This window comes from Papilio xuthus, unplaced genomic scaffold, assembly GCF_000836235.2.
Source record: "Papilio xuthus unplaced genomic scaffold, Pxut_1.1 DF828780.1, whole genome shotgun sequence".
Classification (NCBI taxonomy): Eukaryota; Metazoa; Arthropoda; class Insecta; order Lepidoptera; family Papilionidae; genus Papilio; species Papilio xuthus.
The window spans coordinates 2566505-2592384 of NW_013529869.1; the positions used below are offsets into that span (position 1 = coordinate 2566505).

General features: G+C 34.8%; 1 protein-coding gene across 4 annotated transcripts in view; it reads left to right on the forward strand.

Moving 5' to 3' along the window:
* The window catches only part of Rbp6 (RNA-binding protein 6), a 387157-nt gene extending 371752 nt beyond the window's left edge, over positions 1-15405 (forward strand). For 2 of the 4 annotated variants that reach the window (XM_013326661.1, XM_013326663.1), the window contains 4 exons: positions 9614-9679; positions 10456-10676; positions 12886-12951; positions 13376-15405. In XM_013326661.1, coding sequence (XP_013182115.1) covers positions 9614-9679; positions 10456-10676; positions 12886-12927 — 329 coding nt within the window. In that variant the 3' untranslated portion in view covers positions 12928-12951; positions 13376-15405. Of the gene's footprint in view, positions 1-3221; positions 4231-9613; positions 9680-10455; positions 10677-12885; positions 12952-13375 lie in introns of those variants that run through there. The other 2 variants (XM_013326662.1, XM_013326664.1) reach the window with 2 other exon arrangements.
* Positions 15406-25880: the final 10475 nt, after the last annotated feature.

Below are 25880 nucleotides of genomic sequence, written 5' to 3' on the forward strand. Positions count from 1 at the left end.
GTTTATCTCCAGAATTTATATAATTTTGTCGAGACGATCCGGCCAAAGCGAGCGCCCGGCTCCATGTTTACTGACAATTCGCTTTAACGATTCTCAAATGCTAGGCGTCAAGTAAATACTTGTGAGCAAATATCGCGTTCGTCTTTCCGCCCGCAGCCCCGCCAAGCCCACGCCTCCCTGCCGGCTAGTATCGCGCTATCGCCCACTCCTCATTAACAGGGAAAGCTTTTAAAAGAGATTTAAACAGATTCAAATAAAAGTACTGAAAAAGTGACGTCCTTTTTGTGGTGGCTTCAATGTAAATCTCGGTAAGGACGAAAAAGAATTTCCACTAATTAAACGTAGGCACCGGAGGCTTTCAGTCAATCCTGTGGAATTAGACATGAAGGTTATTCCTTTTTTTGTGTTACTGTTTTTTCTCTTTCGGAGTTAGTTTATTGTTTTATCTAATGAAAAACTAACGAAAAATATCTGCGGTTCGATTGGGCGCGTCTGTTGGCTTACGAAATGGGGAGGGCTGCGGGTTGGGGTACAGCTGCACAAACAGCTTTCTCGTATTTGTTCACACAATACGCTTGAATCGTCTTCGATGTATCATAATTGGGGCAATACGGCTTATTTTACCTTTTTAATATTACGTAAATAGTAAATTATTAAGCCAACAAAATATTTAACGTTCCCATTTCCATTTAATACAAAAATAAGGCTTTGTTCGGCATCAGTATTGATAAAATAATCTAGGAACAATAGACTAACTTAGTTTGATGAATTGTTTTAACGTCGTAATTACCACACGCAAATTTGTATCATTTCGATTCATGAACATATTGCGAATAAAAAACTGGGCAATATTTAAATTACAAACGTAACAAAGACTCTATAAAATCTCTTTAGTAATTAAAGAAGTTTATGTCCGCAAAGAGACCTTTCATTTACGAATCGCGTTTAATCTTTGAAGCGTAAATACAATTTGTACTTCTTTTTAGTTTTTGATTAATAAAATTTAAATCTGCGTACTTTATTAGTCAAGTATTTTAATCTTTAGTCTTAAATTACTTATATAGATAAATAAAAAGGACAGAAATGTGAATTATTTTTTATTTATAAGATAACTTACATACCACAGTAGACAAGTTTCATTTTAAATGTAGCCTTTTAAAATCAATTTGACGCTCTATTCGTATTTAATTTAAATTTGCATCGAATTGGAAAGTCAGCTGCTTTTCTGTATTCATCGAAGTCGCAGATGCACACAAAATGCCTTTTTAAAATGAAGACGCGGTTCAGAATACGCAAAGATGCTATCGTCTTCATTCAAAAATGTAATTCAAATATTTAAAATTATTAAAAACTAAAGTGCGCAAAATTATTTTGGAATATTTACAACTATTCCAGCAAAATGCGTTTCGTAACGTATTTTGCACTTAGTATAAATGTTTAGATCAGGATATATTTAGATATCTTTTGATAGATTATATTAGTGGTAGACGTAGGTTTTGAATCTTTCCAATCAATTAAAGTAGTTTTAATAATAATAATAGCGGTTTTTAAATATTAACAGTTTAATATAGAGCATGCAGTAGCGAATAGTATTTGGATTTTTATAGGCAAAGATAACTGAACACAACACTCACAATCTTTGAAAAAAAAATTTTTGTTATAAGTTGAGTTACATTTTTTACTTAAATTTTGAAAACGAGTACTAAGAACTTCAAATTTGTCGATAAAATATTCTAATTAATTCTTATCAACATCACAAGTGTAATTTTAATATTTGTATAGTTTAGCAGTCAAAAGGTCGACATATTTCAAATCAAAGACAATTGAGACTTTTTTTAATTATTATTTTTTCTTGTTGTTCGATTATTTTGATTTTGTTGACAAAATATTTTTTTTATCATAATATCGAGTTGTGTTCGGTCTACTCTTGTTGTAGCGAATTAGGATAAATTACTAGGTAAGAGGTGTAGAATATTTAACACTAGTTTCTCTAATTACTAAGTTTAGAGGATGAATAGGAATTACCAAACGCCATAGTTGTTTATTTGCGTATATCTTCATAGTTTAGTGTTGTTCATTTCTTACCTAGTTACTAGATTAGACTTTTGTTTGTTCGTTTATTGTAAAAAAAAAATAAGAACGAGCTTCAAATATATAATTTTAATATCTATTTGAATATTTGCTATACTTAAAAATGTATACTTTAGTAATATTTTAAGTTTAAAAGTTATTTCTGTATTATATTTTAAATATTTACACTGCTTAAACGATGAATTTATTGACATTAATATTAATTGTTATTGTTATTAATTATTTTTGGATACGAATGTTTTATGCTACCTTTTTCGTGTTAAAATTATAACGCGTTTAACATCAACGCAGTAAGGACGAGGTGAAGCCTCTTTGACGATTGAAAACAAGCTCCAGCCTCGCATTAATATCTTCTTCAAAATTAAGGATACTCTATCAAAATTGTTACGAACTAAGTTAAAAGAATTTCAATCATTGAATCGCTAATTATGCGACCGTCCTAATCGCCATCCTCTAAACTAGTCATACGATATAAGCTTTGAATAATATTAGTATTACTCGTATCTTTAAAGAAATGTGTGGTTGCGATTACATAAAAATAAGGTTTACATTCTACTTCACTATACATTATACCGTAGAAAACTATTTCCGTGGGCGAGTTTTCCTTTTTAGTATATTAATGAATATACCCTTTTACGCATTTACCCTGTTATTTGTTCCATTGCGTGCTTCAAGATACTAATATGAAGTAAATTATCCGAGTAAGTAACGCCACATTTTGAAGTTACATTATTATCGAATCAATATGTAAAATAACAAGTTGTAACCCCCTTATTCCCTGCATCGTGCTTGTGCGTGTTACAAATAGGGTTTTATTAGCACAAAAATATAGACGCCTAACATTCTGTGCGTGCACGCAATATTACCAGCAATCCGAAAATAGTGATCTTTAGATGTTTCAATTTAAACTGTTTCCCTAAATATTTTATGATAGTGGCGTAGTGGGAACTCTTTTTTACATAACCATAAAGTTTTATGCTATTTTTTATTTTAATAATTTCTGAATAGTAGCAGAATAGCTGATAGGGTTTCTTTTTATCTATTTTATTTAAAGTCAACGGCGCCGTCCGTGGAGCTTACCACAGTACTGCTGCCGGCTTTGTAGCTTTCTTTTTATTTTGTTGCCGCAGGTGTAGTGGGAGTAATACCGCCGGAAAGTCGACTCTCAGTCGGTGCGGAGTTCGTAAACCCTGGTGCGCTCGGACAGGCCTCGTAGGCCCCAAGCCTCAGGCCCCAAAGGACCCGCGCCGCGCCCGCTGCTCCGCCGCACACCAATAAAACATTCTATCACTCGAAACACTTATAAACGGCTCCGGAATAATAAGAATTTTAAATAAATCTTTGAGTTATTAAATATCTCTTTGCTATAGCCTCCGCTCCCCACTCTCTAAATATTATACGCCATGGAATGCAATGTCGCAAGGGTAATTTTTTTCTAGAATCTTAGCCCGATTTCGCAGATGCGTGTGCTCACTAAATCGCCCGACTAGGTTCGCCCTTGTAGCACGGTCCAAGCGATCCGATTATTTCAGTATTTACCTAATTAAAATACATGCGATGCGGTACACCTCAGGAAGTAATTCCAATCAATTGTGAATGTCACTTAGGTATTTATCGAGCATTTCGCACAAGTCTTTTAATAGTGTTTTGTAACCCTTATGTCAACTTTTTAATGTATTTAAACTTTTGTATTTTTAAGTCTAGTGTTGTTCAAATTGCTGTTTCGACATATCGTCTTAAATACACTAATTTTAAGGTTTATGATATTGTGAAGCCGCTATATTTTAAAATAAAGAAAGCCGTTATGTAAGCAAAAAGTTTTATCGTTATTCACTGACTGATCACTTCTAAGTTAAGGTCGTCCGCGGCCATATTTAACGTTGGTTCGCAAAACAAAAACGACTAAAACAACTAGAAGAGATAGTGTGTTAGAATGGAGTCGACTAAGTTGAGATTAAGTCACGTTTGACATAAATAAATTTTCAGCTAGCGCTAACGTATTAATACAAAGATATTTAACGGTTGCTTTTTTATTTTTCTGACTCATCCAACGCGGCAAAGCAGGCTGGTGTGCGCGACGTGTGACACAGCAAGCCGGTAAGCACTGTGAGAAATATTACTAAGTTCGGGGTCAACATTATAGTTATTTGCGGCGAAACAGTTAAGTTTTGCGTGTGTCGTGTGGTACTGCCCCGCAGTGGCGAGGCATGTCAGACTGCGGCCCGCCGCGCGCCGCCGCATCTCAGACATTCCTCACATTCAACACAATCGCCCTCAGAATGCAACCCGCGAACCAAACACATCCACACGACTGATTTGCATAAATCTAACTTATTCCTAACGCTTACTTTAGATTCGATTTAGAAACTATACCTATAACTAATAATTTAACAATTTTATACATCGCGTTTAATTAAACAGAAAATTGTATAGTTCGTGAAAGAATAAGAAAATAAAACAAGAACAAATTATAGCTTGAGAAGGAAAATTCTTTAAGGGTCACACGGCCGTCGGTTTGAATCCAAATAATTAGGTGTCGAGGCAGCGAGTGGCCGCGCGTCGACTTCAGTGCCAACTCCACTTGTAATTTAAGATATTTGACCGTTAATTGTGTTTGTAATTGTTACGTTTAGAGCTTGTTTCTTAGGTCGGAGCGCTGTACGACTTTACACCGCGCTATTCGACGATTCCTTAGTACCTTGTAAATACTAGAACATAGATGTACCATAGAATTCAATTTATTCTTGACTTAGAATTTAGGGTGCTGTGTTTGGATGGGTCAGAATTTTTTTTATCTTAGATTATGCATTCTAAATATATTTAGATTTTCTATATACTTCAATGCGCTAGTCTAGCGAACTCCATTGCCCATAAAATTTTATGTAGAAATTTACCGTCAGAATATCGGTACGGAGAACCATATAATCAGACCTATTAGCATACTAATCTCTTCTAGGTTGTGTCGATTTAAGCACAGATCCTTGGCAAACAAACCAGTATCTCAGGTAGTCAGTCTTCTCTCCCCGATGTAGCATATTTAAATGTTTAAAACAAATTCTACTTACATAGCATGACAATACAAAACATGTTACTCGCTCCGGGGACAAAGGACTGAACTAGTAAAAACTAGTGCATTTTAGTCACTATTCGATCGCAAAAGTGTTGCCATGAATGCAAGAAGTAACAGCAGTTCGGTGAAAGAAGTTTGACGTCCACAGCATCAATAGGGCGAGTAACGTTTATTTTTGAACATATCAGTAATTTAATCCGCTCTGTGGAAATTTTGAAAAATTAGAATAGTGTAGGCAATACTCGTGGGCCTTTAAGGTTGTTGTAAAGTTTTTTTTACGTAAAAATTAAAGTGTGGTAGAAATATAGTACGGTCAAAAATAAAGAGAATTGTATTAGAAGGAAATAGTCGAATTTTAATAGATAATAGATTAGACAAAATTTAGAATGTCGAAAAGAATACGTAAACGCAATTTGTAGTCTTAATCTGGCCATAAAAAACATAACTAGCGGATTTTATAAATAGTCTAGATAATAGTAATTTGAACTTGTTCAGGAAGTTTTACATGTAATTAGTAATGCTTCAAAATTATAAAGAGCGGCTTCGAAAAACAATTTTGTAGGAAATAGTCTTTAAAATAAAGTTATCCGACAGAAAGCTTTCTTTAAAAAAAAAAACAATTTTAGTAGGTAGATGTAAGCGATTAGAGATTTGGTAAAAATTTTGTGATGGGTGGTGCAAACTCGTTTCTTAGTTGTATTTAAGTAATGAAAAAAATTATAATAGTTTTAAGGAGAAATATATAGAATAGAATTATAAGTAATAATTTGTAATGCCTTAGGCAAAAATCACATGGAATTTATATGTAACGTTTTCAGTAAAACTAGAAAGATTTTTTTAGCCAAAATCAATTTTTAAATAGAATAGCATAAATAACTTTTTTGGTAGTTCATGTAGATTGAAATGGAGTTCATACATACAATATAAGAGTTTTAAGATTTTTCGTAGCAATTTTTGATAAATTCCAAATTTAGTTGTTTTGTAGATAAGATTTGATTATAATTAAACAATTGTGTTTAACTCACATGTGTTTATAAATTTTCATTACGCTTTTTATATGTGCTTTAAAAGTTTTCTTTGGTAAAATTTAATCCATGATTGAACCATCGTACGATAGGGTTGCGCTCAAACATTTCGAAGTGAAAAAAAATGTAGAAACGAAAGTAAAAGGTATTTAAATCTCATGAGAATTGGGAAGGGAACGCGTACGTTTTTTGAATTACAATATAACGGACAACGTTGCGTGTGGCCGGCAATAGCAGTAGAGGAATTAGATTGATTTGCAATTGACATAACACCCGTTGGATAAACGATCCGCCCCAAAAGTATATCATCTTCAAGGCGTGTTATTGATGGCACCTATTAAATATACGTTCAGTGGTGCTCGCCCGAGACTCACGGCCGCTCAAATAAAACATTTCAATTCGCCAAGTGGGAAATGAAGTATTGGGATCTCGTATGTGAAGGATGTGACTACTCAACTTTTTCTTTTTTCCACGTAAAAAAATTCCCTCGCTAAACTTTATTCCACGTAATATCTCACCACTTTTTATATTGATTTTCTCATAATTCGTCATCCTTATAAACTAAAATTGAATTTATTATACGTCCTTATTTCTATACTTACATATAGTCTTAAATCTATGATATAAAATAAAATAAAAAAAACGAATAATTCACTAAAATATCTTTTTAAAAGGAGTCCCTTTAGGCAAGGTCCCGAAGATACTGGCAGCGTTCTCCCTCTGGACAGCTAAACTAATTCTTTGACCGAGGTAGCTGCCAGCTATATCCTTATTATATTTCTGTCAGTTTATTCAATTTGATGCTGTTTGTTTCATGTAGTAATTAAGTACACTACCCATTTATATATTCATGTATTTTTTAATTAACAAAGTTTTATTTGAAATGCACAATAAATTAAAAAATATGTGATAGATAAGAGTTGAAAATGTTTTGTAATATTTGACAGCTATTCGAGGTTGGGTCTTAGGGCGCCACTACGCTTTATGAATATTTTGCACGGCTGTCATCCTATACTTTCTGAAGAAGAATTATTAAGTTTCTTCGAACTTCGCAATTATGAAAGTTCGAATAGCTCTCTCAAGACGGCGGCTGAATTTATAGATGAATATGTGCTTCCCTATCGAGGTGAGGCGGACCATCTTTGGGTGCAAATTACATTCGCCCCTATAAAAAGGTCGTAGTCCGTAATAAACAAGCTGATAAAATTGGATACCTGATATGTTTTATACATGTATCTCCAATCGGATTTCGTATTTAACATCTTTATTTTTTTCTATATATCACTAGTCTTTGTAAATGATAACTGGTCAGCTTTTTTAAAATAAGGGCGGTCTTTGATTAAACTTATATGTTACTACGTTTGAAACATTATGTTAATCGACAAAACCAACTAAATTTTCGTTGAGAGAGAAGTTAGCGTCCGAAACAGATATGACCGATGGAGATACGAGAACTGCGAACTTGCTACTCGCGCTGTTTGTCTGTTAAGTGAATTGTTTAAGTCGTAAATTATTTGAGGTCAGGCACACGCCTCGAGCGCGAGTTTAGCTCCACGTCTGCTCGTGACTTTGTTCGCTGTGCTCTCGACTGTGAACTGAAATTGAAGCCGTTATTGCGCTATAACATCCGAACATTTACACCGACACGTTTGCTTTGCTTTACGTGATATTACATGGAAGGTTAAGGTTATTTGTTCACATCTAATTAAATTATTGAACCGCATTTATGTTAATAGTAAAACAGTCATGGTATTGGATTATTTACTTCATTAGTTCTGTCAGACTTTTTTTACACATATCATGCATTTACGTCTTCACTCAATGACACCTATCTACCAAAACTAAACATCCGTCTTAATTTCCGTCATTATTGTAGTTATTGCTACGAGTTTCATAACATTATATTACTTGCATTATAAAATATAATTGGAGTTGTCAATAAGGTTGTATAAATATAATAGTAGTTGTAGATAACAATCGGAAAGAAATGAAGCACGCCCGATGAGAGCTTTAACGATTGGTAGACGTGTCTGCGCCGCTACTCAAATTCTTATTTATTACGGACGAGCCTCGGCTAGCCTCTCACGTCGCGACGTAATGTTATTAAAGTGTGTCAGCATTTTGGAGGCGGCCGAGAGGGCGCGGGCAAGCCGGCTGCCCGCCCGCCATGCCATCTATCATTCATCCTCCATTACTTATTTTGTACTTTTTTCGCAAAGTCACTCTCGGGCCGGTAATCACCTGGCGCGGCCACGGGCCTTCATTTTTCACACTAAATCATAGCCCGCGCGCATCTGACAAAAATAAAATTTGCCGTACAAGCCAATAGGGCTAATGGTGCTACTATGAGCGAGCAAAATGCTACTTGTATTAATCTTTTCCCCTTTAATTTGATTTTCGTTTGATTTAAGATCATTTAACGTAAGATCCTCAAGATTCTACATTTCAAAACGATTACATCAAACTTAGACGGCACCCACTTATTTTTAATTACTAACAATTTTCTACGCTCGATATTGTTTACTATATTGTTTTACTTACTACTAATACTTGTCAATATATCAGAGTAAGTCCTCTTATTACATTATTATCAAAGATAAAGAAAAAAAAATCATCCCTAGCTGATATATCGTTGGTTCAATGCAATTTATCGATCACAACTTCAAATAGCGAAACATTCTATTGTGCTTATTAAAATAAATCTTTGATTCGTGAACTTCGATTGAGTCTTGCATCGCAATTTTTGACTACGTTGTTTTTTCATCATTGCACATTCAACGGATGCGAACAGAATTAGTATACAGAAATCAGTACGTCGCCGTGGCAAAGGCGACAGCGGGGCGTTAGCTGGGCAGGCGCGAGCGCGGCGACGACGTGCGCCGTATGCTAATGCCGCCTATTCAATAAGCAGACCACCGCGCGCCGGCGAGAACTCACGTCGGATAATTTACTGGATATTTTGTAAAAAGTTTTTTCGTCCTCCGTGATTTATACCCACGAAACTTCGAGCTCTGTTTTTCATTTCAATGCAAGTGACATACGTGACTTACTTTCTCTTTCCACTGACATAATCTCAGTCCCTTAGGCCTTAATACATTTCGTTAAAATTATTCATGTAAATACGCGAACTTTATCATATGGGAAATAAATTATAGACAAGTTACCCAGACTGTTAGATAAAGATTACGGGGCTTCGTTTGAAATAAGCCTAGCAAAATTATACATTAAATGTACATTGAAGATTTCACTTGTGATTTAAAAATAATTCGTTAACACGTTAATGTCAAAAACGTGTGAGTTAGACCGTCGTTTATCTCGATACGTACCGCTAATGATGGTTCAGTCATGGATGTTAGTAGGCTGTCACTAACGGACCGCGTACGACTCGCGTCCGAGGAGAGAATGCGAATCGTGTGTATGTTTGCAGTTGACCTGACCAACGGACAACTCACGCCCAACAACAATACACCGCTGCTCGCTCAGGCTCTCTCAGGTGAGGCCGCGCCTGACACACATCATTCCATAAAGCCGTCTACACACCTTCGGTTTTGACAATGTTAAAACTAAAGGTGTGTAGCCGGCTTTTATCTCATATCATACACACTGTCTATGGTATGTTTGTGTGTTGATAAAACTCAGAGTTATCGATTCTTCATTGGGTATTTCATCGTTTCTAACATATGTTTACTAACTTTACATAGCTACTGTTCATCAATTCAATTTGGTTACATTTAACACTCGTCTTCATAATAAATTAAGAAAAAGTACCGGACGTCATAATATACTATCATGACTTTTTTTATAACGCATATAAGTAATAACTTCTATATTTATTCGTAACACAGTGGATTGTTGGTGGAAGTTTGCTCAAATTTGATCTAAGTGCGCATTTACTTAATCTTTGTAAACGATTCAAAGTAAATAAAAAAAATACAAAAAATACTAAACTTGCGAAAAATAATACAACACATTATAAAACAAAATATCGCTGTAAAGTCAACAAATCACCGCACACTTATATTTTGCCATCAATTGCAAACGGTAAAATAAATTAAAAAGATTATATTTGGCTACCCTAAGTTCACACACTAGCGAAACAGCTCTACGAACACATTGTTATCTCTCGCTTTTAAAAGAATAAGAAGGATGACGTTACTGTACATTTTCCCGGTGGATATCTACGGTTACTTTCAGAACAGCAAATACCCCGACAACTTATTTCGCTGTATTATATGAATGTGGTAATAACGTGTTGTGTTATGTCTGCAGTGATGAACAACTATCAAGCTGCCGCCGCCGGGTTCGGTCCGCCAGCATCGCCGCACGCAGCCGGTGGGCGCGCCGGATTCCCAGCCGCCAGCTCGCCGGGACCTGCCCTCGACGTGTACGGCTCTGCTGCCGACAGCGTGGGCTACGTGCAGGCCGCTAGCCCGCAACCCTCCGGCTTTCCCGCCATCGCCGTCAGCCGCGCGCCCCTCAACTACACCCCAGTGAGTTGTCCATACTACACACATATACAAATACAATCAGATGAATACTACTAATACTGGAATGTCTTTAAACTCGTTTTCAATCGTTGTTTAGAGAGAATAATTATCCTATATTATTTAATTGGATTATGCTACTTAAACAGTCTTTTAGAGTCGCACTAAGTAGCCGTTCAACTCTCAGAATGGCAGCTTAATTAAGCTGTAGATATAAGCACAAATGCATCAGTCGAGAAGAATCTAGCAATAAATAAGTAAAGTTTGAAGTTAATTTATTTCGTGATGAATGGAATGAAGTTTATTAACTTTCGATTGTAACTTTTTTCATTTACAACGTCATCTTCAAAAATGTCCATTTCAGTGAAACGCAAATGAAGGCAATTCACAAAATTGTCCTTTTCTCAAAGTTTCAACTGACACGAAATTCAAATTAATGTTTGTTTTGTTTTTCTTCGACTTGTGATTTGCGAGACGAGATATTCTAATTCATTATTGCTACAATAAACATTTAAAAGTTGGTTTATTTCGAATAATATTTAATAATAGTTGCCACTTTGAATAACATATTATGAAATCAAAAGAATATCGTTAGAGTACATATAGTAATTGCTTTACCATCGAGGCTACAAGAACTCACTAATAATTATAGGTTGTGAGGTTCGACCTCGTTCGATTACATGAATAATTGAAAACATAATAAACAATAAAATAATGAAGTATAAATGTAAATATTTAAAATGCAAATACTAATTAAATACAAGTTTGTAATAATTGGTATTATTAACTTTACTAGTAGTTACTATTATAACTTTTAGACTTAAATCAGTAAAAAATATATTATATATTTTCAAAATTGAGTCAAAAAAATCAAGGTTTAAATTCGAATAGGGTTCTTGTAATGTGAAATGTCTGAGAGTGTAGCGCGGAGGGCAGGCGGGCACCGCAGATGCAATTAGCAGCCGACGACACTCTAAAATTTTAGCGAAACGTTCCAATCTCATTATGAAACCGATCCTCCTTGACGCTCTTAAAGCATAATCACCATAAGTTAGTGAGCGAGTGAGGCGCGAGACACGATTATAAAGTAAATTCCGAAATATGAGTGCGATGGGCGAAGGAGCCGGCAATCTGCACTGCAGCCGCGAGTAATGGCTTTTTAAAGCTGCGACCGCGCTCCATAACAGCCGACCAAAGATGCCATCAGTCTTCATTGTTTGTCGACGCTCGCCCCCACAACCATTGCATCGCTGGCGAATCTTAGCTCTCCCTGTCTTCGCAACTTAAAGATATTTTTCAAACCATTTCACTAAGAATGTTCATTTTTTCCGATTCCTTCGCCATGATAAATTGTCTCCTATAAGTACGGACGGCAGCGATGTTTAAATTTCGAGCAAAAGAATGTTCATTTTCTTTATAAAATGGCAAAAGCAAACTGCTAACTTCCATGCGACTTGTGTGTCATATCGAGTACCGATGGTAATGGTTTTCCAAAACAAACACGCAGCTGATGCGCGGATGAATAATCTAGCCGTTGAGGTCCGGGCCTGTGGAACTCTGGTATAAAATGGTCTTATTAGGTAACGGGAATGCCCCTGGGCAATAATCGTAAATCACTGAGAACAAGCGGTGTAATTACCGTTGGCGAGCGGTCGCTCGCAGCTCTAACTCATCCACTCGTTGTTTTTATTTTGTTGGCCACGGAGCTCGCTACCGCTCTATCGACTGCGAACACCAAACTTACTACCTTTAAATCTGCCCCGAGAGAGGTTAATGTTCTACTGAACGCTTTATGCCGCCGTTCAATTACTGACCTATACACTTCATGTTTAATACACAGTTTAATCTTTAGACGCGATAAATCTTTTTCTTAATTAAAAATATATTTTATTTAAACGTATCTAAGATTTGCTTTTTAAATATAAGGTTGCTAAATAACTTATCAGTTCATAAAAGTTAATTTTAATTCAAAAAGATCTATCTATAGAAAGAAATTCAAACTGTTTTGTACATTTTAAACGACGAAACGAAACATTTCATCCGAATGCGAAGGATAGGTAGTCACAACGAAATAATGGAAACCCCGCGTACGTCTAGACAGCCGATGCAAAGAGGGTGGATATTAAAGAGGGAATAATCCACTTTTGCTTACGACGTAAAAAGAGGAAACGAAATACCAATTGTTGTTAATTTATTCTTAATATTCGTTTTCCAGGGGCCCCTGATTCCTGCGGCATTTACCAATGGTTATCATTGAAAATGTTTAGCACAAATATATAACGTAAGTACTTTTACGAAACTTTTTTAACATGGCAAAATATTATTTTAGGCATAATAATTTATCCCCTTGCAAATTCAGCACTGCGGTAATTTCATAATAAAGGATATTAAAAACTGCTAAGTAATTATATTTTTAATACGATAGGGACTCACAGATAAGCAAAGTTAATGGTTTGAAATTTTAACAGCCGTGTAAATCGCTGTTAAATCATGCAACGCTGTGATTTCAACTTTGCAAGTTTTTATGATTATGGTTATCATGGTTATTATAGATATGTAATGTAACAAACATAAATTAATGAAAAAAGAATTACTTCTGCATCAATGTCAACTCAGAGTATTAAGGTTTTGAATACACTAATCGCATCAATTTAAGTTCGGGACAGTTCATTATTTTATTTTAACCGTTTGTGTTTACACTGTAGGTGGCGAGCGGCACGGCGACGCGTAGCGAGCGTTGACGCCGGCAATAGTCGCAACATACCGCAGTTTTTGTGCCGCAAATCTGAATCTAGGCAATCGCTACGATGCGTTTGCGGCAACAGTCCTCAGTCCAGACCGCACCTCATCCAGCGGCCAGCTACAGTCGCCGCGCAGTCGCCACGCAGCTGCCGCTATACCGCCGTGCAGTGGCAGCGCCATTCGCGCAGTCCACACGCAGTTCGCGCGGTCGCACGCCGCATCGGCGACGGTCGTCTAATCCGTCCTGCCACCGCGCGGACCGAACCGTCGACCGCGGCATCTCAACCTCACACTGTACCCTTGTCCTCTTTGACCCCACTCTCCCATTCCCCGACACCATTCCTTTAATCCAAAAATACCGACTCTATTGTAAATAACGATAATCTACTTTTTGTCGTGTAAACGAAAGATAGTCTATTAATTAAACAGGTATTTTTTCAAATTTTTCTCGCTTCGACTGTACTGTAGATGTGTTGTCAGAATAATAATAAACTACAAAAAAAATACATTTCATAATTAAATAAAAGCATCTAGTGAAGTTTACTGCAAGGAGGTATTATATCTTAATAAAGATTTTATTATTCATAGTCATTAAATACAGTGTAAGGTGTATCTCGCACGTCCAATGTCAACGTGCGGGACTTACTTTCGTTAGTTAGACAGTTTTTGGTGTGAGACAAATATGCTCTGCACCGATTTTGTATTAAGATTTTTACTAGGACGCTTGTACGACACTTTGAAATGTTCAGAATTAATAAGAGGTTCAATGTTATTGGCAATAAGCTTTTGTCCCTCCCTCATGTTCCGCGTGTACAGAGTTGAGTTTGTCGGTAGCGGTTTAAGTAGGTAATGATGCCGGTGCGGACGCGACCTGCGATGGCGACGTGACGGCGACGCGCTGATGGCGTGGCTGTAACGCAGCTGCAGTTCGGCTGCGACGCGGCTGTAGTGCGACGCGACCCCAACGCCACAGCGACGAGTTTGCTGAACCGGAGACAATAACGCCGCTCGCGACCGCTGCGTCCGCCGCGTTTCTTTTCGCTCGTCCACCACCACATATTTTATTCTATCTATTTTAATATTAATGTCAAATATTAATTAACATAATTACTATACTACTGCATATTGAGCATATTTTAAATAATCGATATCATTATTTTTCGCCTAATTCGAATTGTATAAAATCACTTCTTCAAATGACAGTTCTGTTTCAGTAGTAAAACATTTTTCAATTTCTTTCGTATTAAGTCTATAATAGTAACGCGTATACATACCTTCTATTAATATGTATTATGGTATAAATTTTTATCCTAAGGATAACATGATCATATATATTTACGATTCATAAGAATGTTTGGAAAGCTAAGTCGGAACATTTCAGATTATCTCTCATCGCGTTAAGATAATTCGTTTCTATCTTGTACCTTTGAAGTAGGTATTGTAATTATAATGAATAACAATTTTGTGCATTACGTAATTAATATTTCATTGTTTCTTACGATTGTATTTACCTTAATGTAAGACCACTGTTGAGAAATTGCGCGGCTCCCTTAGAATCGCGGAGTTACACCTTACTTAGTCGTATATATCTAAATTTTATTAATCAAAATAATAATTATCGTAAACCGTAAAATTTTCATACTCAGAAAAAGGTAAAGTTACCAGGAGACATAACATTTCAATAAAACGAACACAGGGATATTAAGAGAAACAGCCAAAAGCGCAGGTTTGAAGTAATAGATTAAATTAATAAAGTCAATTCATTAATCATACTCTTTAGGTACTGGAGACGATCTCTAGCTGTCGAGCTATCGAGCTATCGAGCAGTCGAGCAGTCGAGCAGTCGCGCTGTCGACCACTCCGTCTAGTCTGCGGCCCCGACCCGCTCGCTACACACGTGCACTCGGTTGCAATCGTTCGTTATTTACTATTATTACTCATTACCTACATCAATTAAACATTAATATTATAAAACTAGGTATTAAAATGTAGGTAATAATAATGAACAATCTTTTAAATGCTATTATTATATAAATACGTTATAAATATAAATGTTTCCTGTTACAAAAAAAAAATATTGAAAATGATACGAAATAAATCAATATTCTTTTTAATGGTAATTTATTACTTATGAGTATGTAGTTAATTGAATAATGAAGAGTTAGACGGAGCGCGCCAGTCTCAAGGCGGCGCGCTCGCTTCGCGTTCTTTTTGTTTACTTTCGTGTCGAGATATTGTTCGCTAAATGACGTCACGTGTGCGGCTCGAGCCGTACCAGCGTTGTTGCCATGTCGTGTCCTGCCACTGTACTACTGCAGCTACGTAACCAGAGCACTCTCGCATTCAAACGTTACGGAGACACGACGGCGTCTACGACGGCTGACGGCGACGGCCCGCACCCCGCCGCACCCCGCCGCACCACCGCAGGAGACGCGTCCGCGATTATGTTGTTAACGTTAGCTAGGAAATTGATAATAAAATCGTAAGGTGTGAGTCTTTCATAAGACGGACGGAAAATTGATATCATACCTAACAAAGTAACGTAATTATTTGTTTTATATTTACGGTGTTATAGGTATTTAAGACATTTTTTCTTAGAATATTTAATTATTACGATGAAATGTTATAATTGTTAGGCCCAGGCCGGCGGCGGAACGGCGCGGGCGCACCGCACCGCCGTCGGCTTTCTCATCCACTCTCACCTCCTCACTATAATTATATTTTCTTACAGACCTTTTAAACTAGGAGAAGCGTTCACGGCCGCTTATCCCGTGCGAGTACGAGTACAAACATACATACATACAAACATACATACATTATATAGTGAGAGACGTTCGTTTCGCCGCGTTCGTGAGAAGCCATCGGTTCGCCGCGACTGCACCGAGACGAAACAATAACTATTACTATTGTACATAATAGTTAGCCGCATGTGTAAAAAGACGTATTAGTCGATACCATCTATTCGATATTATTAGACTCATTCGAGCTGCAATCAGGATTAGCTTGACGGAAATATTAGTTTCATTGTTGTTGTTATGATTTGTTTATATGATTTATGAGTTGTTTCGTTATTGTCACTCCTAGGGCTCCAACGCATGGGTCGCTTTAATTAAGTTCATTTAGTTTCAGAAATAATTATCAGTTACGTAAATAAATTCAACCAAAGACTAACTAAATTAGTCTTAGAAAGTTTCATTATATTTCAATATTGTTTTTCAAATCGTTCATTTATTTTATGGTAAATATTTATCATTAATTTTCTACACAATACTCTCTAAAAGGCGTTATAAGTTCCATTAATTTAATTTATAATATACTTTTGTATAATTATTTTCTTTAGGCCCGTGTGTCAGAGTTAGATCGTAGAAGCGTGTTAAGCGCGAGCGAGCGCTTGTTCGTATACGCAATAGTTAAATAATTTCAATCATCTATTAGAAATGTGTTCTATATCCAAATAAAGACTACGTAAAAGTAAGCGAGATCTCAAATTTATTTTAAAAATTCGTCTAATAATCCTAACATTGCAATGTATGGTATTATATCCAATTAAAGTAAAGTGAAAAAAAGATAATTTATTATATTTTGTATATGACGTTCTACATTAATTTACACTCGATCGACTTTATATCGTTATTAAAGATAATAATTAATTTTAATCTAATAAAGTGACAGACTGGTAAAGTTCGTAGAGTCGCAATGGCGGCCTTAGATCAAGTAGCTTTGCATACTCGGCGATGGCCAACTAACGTTTCAAGGACCAAAGGTATACTTATTCGCGTAGAACCGGACGCGCATTGGCTCCACACGAACCGACTTCCGCCGATCGGTCGTTATCACTGCAGCATCAGAGCGAGTTTGTGAGAATGGCGCTAGAGATTCCGCGGGCCGAGGCGGCGGCGCCGCTGCGTGACGTCACGGCGCCGTTCGCCCGCTCCCGCCGGGCAGTCCGCCCGCCCACATAGCCGGCATCCCGCCTGCCCCGCGCACCCGGCAGCCCGCCCGCCCCGCGCAACGCCGCCCGCTTGCTTTCCCTCTTGCGGTTACTTCTCGATTACGTGCTTCGCGTGCTGACTGATTTTCTATAGCAATAAAAATCAATTACCTAAGATTTTACATTAAAGTAAATTTGGATTTATATACGTTCGAATTTGGTGTCATGTACATTTAAAATATTAGAAAATGGAGTAAACGTTAGGCAAACGCGAAACGTGTCGCGGTGTCGCCGTATTGTTTTCGTCATTTCTTCGTGTATGATATGTTACATGAATCTGTATACAATATGGATAAAATCGTAATGATGAATAAATTAGTTTTTACGGCATCTCTTTATTAAAATAATGATAATATCAAACGTTTTATAAAAAGCGGTAGGCGTGCCCGCCGCCCGGTTTTCGTGCACCGCTGCACTCTAACTTATTGGAATATTACATTATTATAACGTACATAATACTATGAAATATATAATCATACAGCCTTTCGGGGCGCGCGTGTATGGCGATGTATGTATACACATTGTGCAATGTACATATACCTAATATAATACAATGATTTAAGACAAGGTTCACATCGTGCCGTGTGTATGTGGTAATAAATATAATATGGACATTGTTCAAACAATAATCAGTTGTTTTATTTACTAAAACCCTTATCCCCTACTCCTTGGTAACTAAATGATAAAATAACTACAGTAGTAAAAATATAAAACTATTAAATTCAAAGATAATAAATCAATGACTTAATTTATGAATACAGAGACTACATAATGCATATTATAATTAAGAGAAAATATTTTAACACAACACTGAGAAAGACTCCACAACTAACTTCACACGTTGGTTTTTAAGACCAAAATCTGTATAAAACATATCCTCCCTGTCATTATATAGATAAAATATGTTGTACAGTAGATTTTGGTCTCGGAAACCCTAAGTAATTTGAAATATAAAGACTTTTGGATATTTCTTGAAGCTTATGATACTTTCATAATTCTCATTAAGTGGGAGAACGAAACTTTCTTATATCTAAAGATGTAGTCATAACCAAAACAACACATTTTAAAAGAATAAGAAATGCCATGTAAAATATAAAAACCTCATTACAATGAACTCAGATAAGTGCGCTTCCAGTGGCGAATGCAGCTATGTGAAGGTAAGTTTTGGGAAGATAATAATAAACTCAAAAATTTACATTATTTAAATCAAAATAAGCTAATAACAATAATGCCTTAAAAGTCAGTAAAAATATTGATAAGATTAATTAATATCATGATGATTTTAAAATGAATGGAGTCCAAGATTTTGAATATTTACTTGTAGGTCTTTCTGAAAAGCCTCATAGTGCATGGAACTAACTCATATCAGATATACAGATTCTATTACGGATATAGTAAGTGGTTATCTAATCTAACCTTGATTAGTAAAGCCTGCTACACACCTTCAGTTTGTTGAAAATCGTTCAGCTACGTGTGAGATTAAATATGTTTAATTGTAAAATTCTTAGTTTCAATTTCCAAGCCTTACGTTTTAAATCTGAAGGTGTGGATCAGGTTTAAGGTATCCAGTGCATTCTTGCGACGTTCTGTCGTTTGCACTTTCAATTGTTTATGTAATTCGATATCAAAACCATCTATTCAGTAACCTATCTATATTTATATATTTGTAGTAATACAAAGAAATATTAAAATATTCCGTTTAATCAATACAAAATTTACAAATATACTATATGTAAGTCGAGTTCCATTCGTATTATGTCCTACTACGTCCGTCATTGTTTGGGACATCTCACGTTCTCCGGGAGTGAAAGTCACCTTTACCTTCAAGCATCTTATACGAAACGTGACTTTATTCTGAATGCGAAAGCCCTTACAACAATTTACCTGCTCCCAACTAAAATAGAATGAATCTCAAAGTATTGTATTCCACGCAATTGGAAACTGAATTCTTTCGAACTAAATCTATTCATTTCAACTCAATTGTATGAATAGGTACAAAAATTAAGTAAGCAAAAGAATACAATATAGAAATCGGATATGATGAATGTAATTAAAAAAAATTCGTAAACCGTAAAATAAAAACAGATTAGTTTTAAAAAAGTAAATCTTGGAACATATAAAAGGCAACGCATCTGAAATTGCGGATGTCTATGTGCTTCGCTTCGTCATTTCGGAAAATTCAGATTTCCCCTTGTTTACTTGCCACCAAATATTATAAATATAGAAGATTTAGAACAAAGAATATTTTCAGTAAATACAAGTGATAACTTTTTTCCTTTACCTACGCAGCAATGACGATTAACTTTAATACAATCTAAATATTAATGGGATTAAAAAGACTAAAATTAAGATGACAAAGAAACAATAATAAAATACTTTGATAAAATAATTCAATTTATCGAAATGTATAAGGACCACACTTCACCGAAACAAAACATTATTTACTTTATTTGTACAAGCGCGTACAAAAATTACATCCCAGTTTATCTTTAAGCCTTTCCTTAATAAGAATACTTCACACGTTTCGTACGCCATATTATGATAATGCGTGAAATACGTTTATACTGCGTAAATCTATAAATAAATACAAACTCAAGCGAGATCCGCGTTCTACAGAACTCAGATTTCGATTTATCACCAACGGACAAATAAGTCCCGCTTCTTAAAATATTAAATTAGTGTGTAAGGACTCAAACAAACATATTAATATCATATATAGAAAAGTGTGGACGATGGATTTTTGTAAGATGGTATCTCCAGAACGGCTAAACAGATCTTGAAGAAATTTTGCACAGATGTAGAACATAGTCTGGAGGATCACGTATACTACTTATTTTTTTTTTTTAATTTTGCGCGCTAGTTGCGGGCAACAGTATGTAAAAAGAAAGTTATGTTCATAAATGAATGGAAGGTTTACTATTATATTTAATATTAATAAATGCATAGGTATTTATTATACACATGTTTTTATCAATGAATCAAAAGAATATTTCCTTTTGCAATTACGCAAATAATGAATACTGAACGTTTGTCTATAATCGTCTAAAAAACTCGCTCTTCAAATAGATTATTCTCAAATTTGAAGTAATTATAAAACGATTTAATTTAAACATGACAAATACAAACACAACAAAGAATAAGGGTTAATTTATATTTTGATTATAAACAACTTACAATTATGTAATAAACAAGGGGGTTATTATGATTGTTTACGAAAAATAGTAACGCGTAGAATGACTTTGTAAACATACTTAAAAGTAAATAAGTAAATTCTCATCAAATTGCTAAAAAATGTACTTTAATTGACATGATAGACAAAAGTAATCTTACGAGGACAATCGCTTTCTTCTCTATAATGAAATTTTACTTAATAAGTAGTAATTCTAGTTTTCACTTGCCCTAAAAATTAATGATACAGCTTCATTTCCGTATATCTAAGGGAACTATTCTTAATCTTAAGAATTTTTAAGCCGTAGCATCTCTAATCGTAAATACACGTAAAACGTAAAACAAGTGAAAACTCGATTTTTATCCCATTGCCATTACAATTTTAGCAGAGAAAGATTAAAGGAAATAAATTCTGATATAAAATTTTACAATCGTCTGTTAACTGCCCGTTTGAGAGCTTTTCTTAAATTTTATATTCTGTACTAATTACCCAATTTTATATAGTACTTAAGAAATTTATTATCAATTAAATAGATTCAATTAAATGTCTACTAGAGATTACACACTAATAATTGAAAGAATTGTTAAAAGACAGAAGAATTTGATACAAATTTTATACATAGCATCACCCACAATTGAACTGTTCACACGGTCAAAAAGTAAAGAAGTAAATAACCTTACTTTTTCCTACCTTTATTGCATATTATCAGTTAAGTATAAACAAAAAGCGTTTATGGATATACACCTTAAGCGCCAGCTTCATTGAACTATTATTGGCTTAATTGAAAACTTCTGTCGTCGAAGCGATCGCTTTAATTATCAGCTGGGCCCAGTGGTGTGCAAAGATTGTTCCTACTGCGTAATGCTCATCGCATTTTACTTAAAAATAGGGAGCGCTCGCGTAACACTGATAACTTAATTGATTGTGAACAGATCATCAATGAATATCCTATGTTTCATGTTGCTTTATTTGAACTATAAAAGCTTTTGTTATTAAACAATAAATTAAAATTAAACAATTGTATTCAGTACGAGGCAACGTAGCATACCATAGCGTAGCACACCATATCAATATGTAGCACAGCGTAGCAAAATGTCGCCTAGCGTAATGGAGTATATCGTAGCCCTCGCCACTCTAAGCTTGACTTCGTGACAATCATTTTATTAGCCTCCAATCCAGTAATTTGATAATAACACAATATATAAATTAAGTGTCAAAAAAGCTCAAGTTCAAATAAAAGTACGAACAAAACGCAACAATTGAGGTGAATAAATACAAGCGAAAGCAACAAAAATAATTTAACAACGTATCGCTTTTGCCCCTACAGAAAATATGAGGAAAACCTCAATCAGGAAAAGCGTTCGTGTAACATTTAATTTACAACATGTACAACCGGTGTCGCTACACCTGCAGCCGCTACACATTTTATCGCTTAACTTTTTTTTTAAATAAAGATATATTTTTTAACTTTTAATAATGAATCATTGATTTCCAATTACGAAAGTTTCTATCCACGTTTAATAATAAAATATCTAACGTAATCTTCGTATTATTTTAGAAAAAAGAAACAAACGTTTGCACTAACTTAAGTGTTTAGCCTAGTTGCGTGTCTACCTCGGTATGTCTACCTTTACTTCTTTCTAATATTATTTTTATACGATTTGCATATGTACATTTATCTGACGTCCTTACAGTGAAGAAGAACATCGTGAAGCAACCTGCACATATCTGAGAAGAAATGCAAAGATATGTGTGAAATGACCAACCCACATGCCCAGCGTGGTTGACTATGGCCTAGTCACCCCTAACTTAGGCTAGGCTCCGAGTCCCTCGGTGGGGAGCTGATGATGAATATGATATTAACTTCATGTTCACAAAACAATTTACTAATGATTAACGCTTTCTTTGAAAGCTGGAAAAATACTGTTAATGTAGAATATCAATTGTTTTCGTCGACGTAACGCAAGCTGCGAGAAGCTTTACTTATTCAAGCAGCTTCGTAAAGCTTGAAGCGTTCAACTGGATTAACTAACTTCCTCGCAATCTTTGTTAAACGAACTTAAAACTCCTAACATTAGTCTTTAGAATTAAAAACAATATTTACTAAGTTGAATTAAGGTAAATTGCGATAGTCGACTAATCCGCTTAAGTAAGATTTGCCGCAATATAGTGGATAATCATAAAATACGTTCATTTAAATATTCGAGTCGACTTTTATGTGGTTACTAATTAATTTAGCGAAAGCCTTTAACTGCTCGTTTGTAGTAACTGCGCTAAAATTAACGCTTAAGTATTTTTTAACTAACATATTTAAAAAAAATGTTTTTGATTCTAACAGGAATTGCCAAAAATATAATATAAATTAGTGATTGGCATTAGCTAGTTATTAGCTAAGTAAACAACAGTTGACAGTTAACAGTTGACTAGAAATTGAAGAAAATAAAATTGTAGTGTACCGATTCGTAACAGTATCATTATAGTACGATGTAAACGAATGAATAATGAATACTCACTGAAAATGAGCGCGTGGTCTTTATTTCAATCAATCTATCCATTACAAGACATTTGTATGTAGGTATGTTCAAATAGAAATACTATGAACACACGGTCCTTGTATTTGTTTAATAATGCAAAGAGTAAGTATACATATAATAATGTAAACTTAGTATAACATAATGTACATAAAGTATTCATCTTCATCATCAGCTCACTATACGTCCCCACCGAGGGGCTCGGAGCCTACCCTAAGTTAAGGGTGATTAGCCCATATTCAACCACGTTGGCCAAGTGCGCGTTGGTTGACTTCACACATATCTTATTCACTATTATTATAAATGCGAATGTTTAGATGGATGGATGTTTGTTTGAAGGTATCTCCAGAACGGCTGCATGGATCTCGCTGAAATTTGGCATAGATCTAGTATATAACCTGGAAGAACACGTAGACTACTAATTGTTTATTCTAATTCCATGCGACGACAGCTAGTAGTATAATAAACAACATAATACTCGTACAATATTAATGTTATGTAAAGTACGGAACGTTGTATTAAACTGGCAACTTTTAAATTAATATGTATCATTTTGTTTAAAAAAAATTACCAAACAGCAGAAGAGCTTAATTAAAGTAAATTAATAACAAATGTTGTAAACTAATATCCTTTATATCTACATGAAATGTTTAACACAAAATCCATGCTACACAGTTTTATAATCAACGATTCAACATCAAATAGGTCGGCGTAGCTACATACGTTTTAATAATTACCAAATTTGTTAAATGAAACTAATTCAGATATAGTCGGGGCATGTTAAATCTGTATTCCTGATTAATCCATGTAATTTAAATCCGTCGGCTTTGATTAAAGAACTTTTTTAAATTCAAGATTGATAAATGTTTTTGAGGATCTATTTTGTTTTTGTATTTACTTAATGAAGCAGTTGTGCTAACAAGCTTCCAATTTCTATTAGTTTTCTATTCCCGTATTTCTATATAATGTAACCCAATAAATGTACAGGTAGGATATTTATTAATTCTTTTTTTTATTTTTAAGACAAAGCCACTTTATCTTCCAGTCACAAGTTTCGTTCTGCTCCAATGTTTTTGATGAAAAAGTCAAACGTCAAACTCTGTTCATCAAGCTAAAAATAAATTATGAATTTAATTTTTGCGATATTAATTAAAAAATGTTATAGTGGTGAGAGTTATAAAATTAAATTATACAAAATAAACAGGAATTAATTAAATTTCACCGCAAATGTCATAACGTAAAACATAGGTTCAATTCGTTGCTCGCATATTTTATTACTTCACAAAACTAATTATAGAAAACGTGCAACCTGTGTTTATTTTGTAATGTCGCCACAAGTAATTAATCACAGTGCTATTCATAAATAGCACATAGCAATTTCAATTTTATAATTTGCTACCATGAAAGTTGTTCTCCTGTACTATTCCAGTATTAAGTTATTTTCATCTCCCACGCCTTTTGAAATTGACTACTGGAATATCTTGCTACCAAGGTAGCATATATAATGTACTAGCTATCGCCCGCGACTCCGTCCGTGCGGAATTAAAAAAACAACATAATTAGCCCATGTGTTCTTTCATAACATAGTCTGTTCTACATGTATGCCAAATTTCATCAAGATCCGTTCAGCCTTTCTGGAGATACCTTGAAACATCCATTCATTCGTCAATCTAAACATTTGCATTTATATTACTCGTATTAGTTACCTTTATTATTACAATGGTAGCATGTTTCGTCCATATGAATATTTAATGTTTACATTATTACATATGTAAATTCACAAAGTAAATATAAGTCTTAAATCTATGATATTAAATAAAACATTAAAAACGAATAATTTACTAAAATATATTATTAAAAGGAGTCCCTTTAAGCAAGGTTCCGAAGATACTGGCAGCGTTCCCTCTTTGAATAGCTAATTAGCTTTATTATTAGTATTCGTATTTGTAGTATTAATTAGTGCATCTATATTTGACGTCGTATTTTACTTTTTAAACTGCATAGACATTAACTAGAGCTTTAGTTTTAATCAAAACACCATGTCTCATATTTGGAAGCAACGACGCCGTTCATTGTTTTAAATGAACATCGTAAATCGCCGAGGGAATAAGCACTAGCACGGACATTAACATCGGTGTCATGAATTTATTTGAAACATAAGCCAGGCTTGCCACCGGCCGGCGACGGGTACAGATTTCGTGGCTCTCCGAGGCCAAATTGAGACACGGCAGGTTAAAACTGATGAGGTTATTACATAACAGAGAAATTGCATGTGTCACCGGCTACCAGTGCTTTGCATGAAATTTGCATGCCCACATCATTACGTATTCTGAACGACTACTACGAGATTTTTCTGAATATAAAAACTGTTAAAATAAATATTCGTTTGATTTTGAATTTAATGTCTCCATTAATAAGAACTGTTATTAATTATATAATAATTAACGCATTATTAACCCTTAATTCGACGGTGTCCAGTGTGACGAACAACTAATTAAAAAAATTCTACTGAACTAGTTTAGAGAAAGTTACGTAAGAATGACTTTACTAAAAAAAACAGGTTTTATTGCGACAAAAAATTTCGTCGAATTAAGGGTTAATATAATTTGGTGGCAGATAAAAAATGAGACAGTTAAATATTAAGAACTTCTGGTTATTGTGATACACGTTGCGTATACCACATGATAACAAAGTTTTATAGAATTTGTAGAGTTTTGTTTATTATTAAAAACACTAAAATAACAGGAAATTTGTGCAAACTAAATATTCAAGGATTA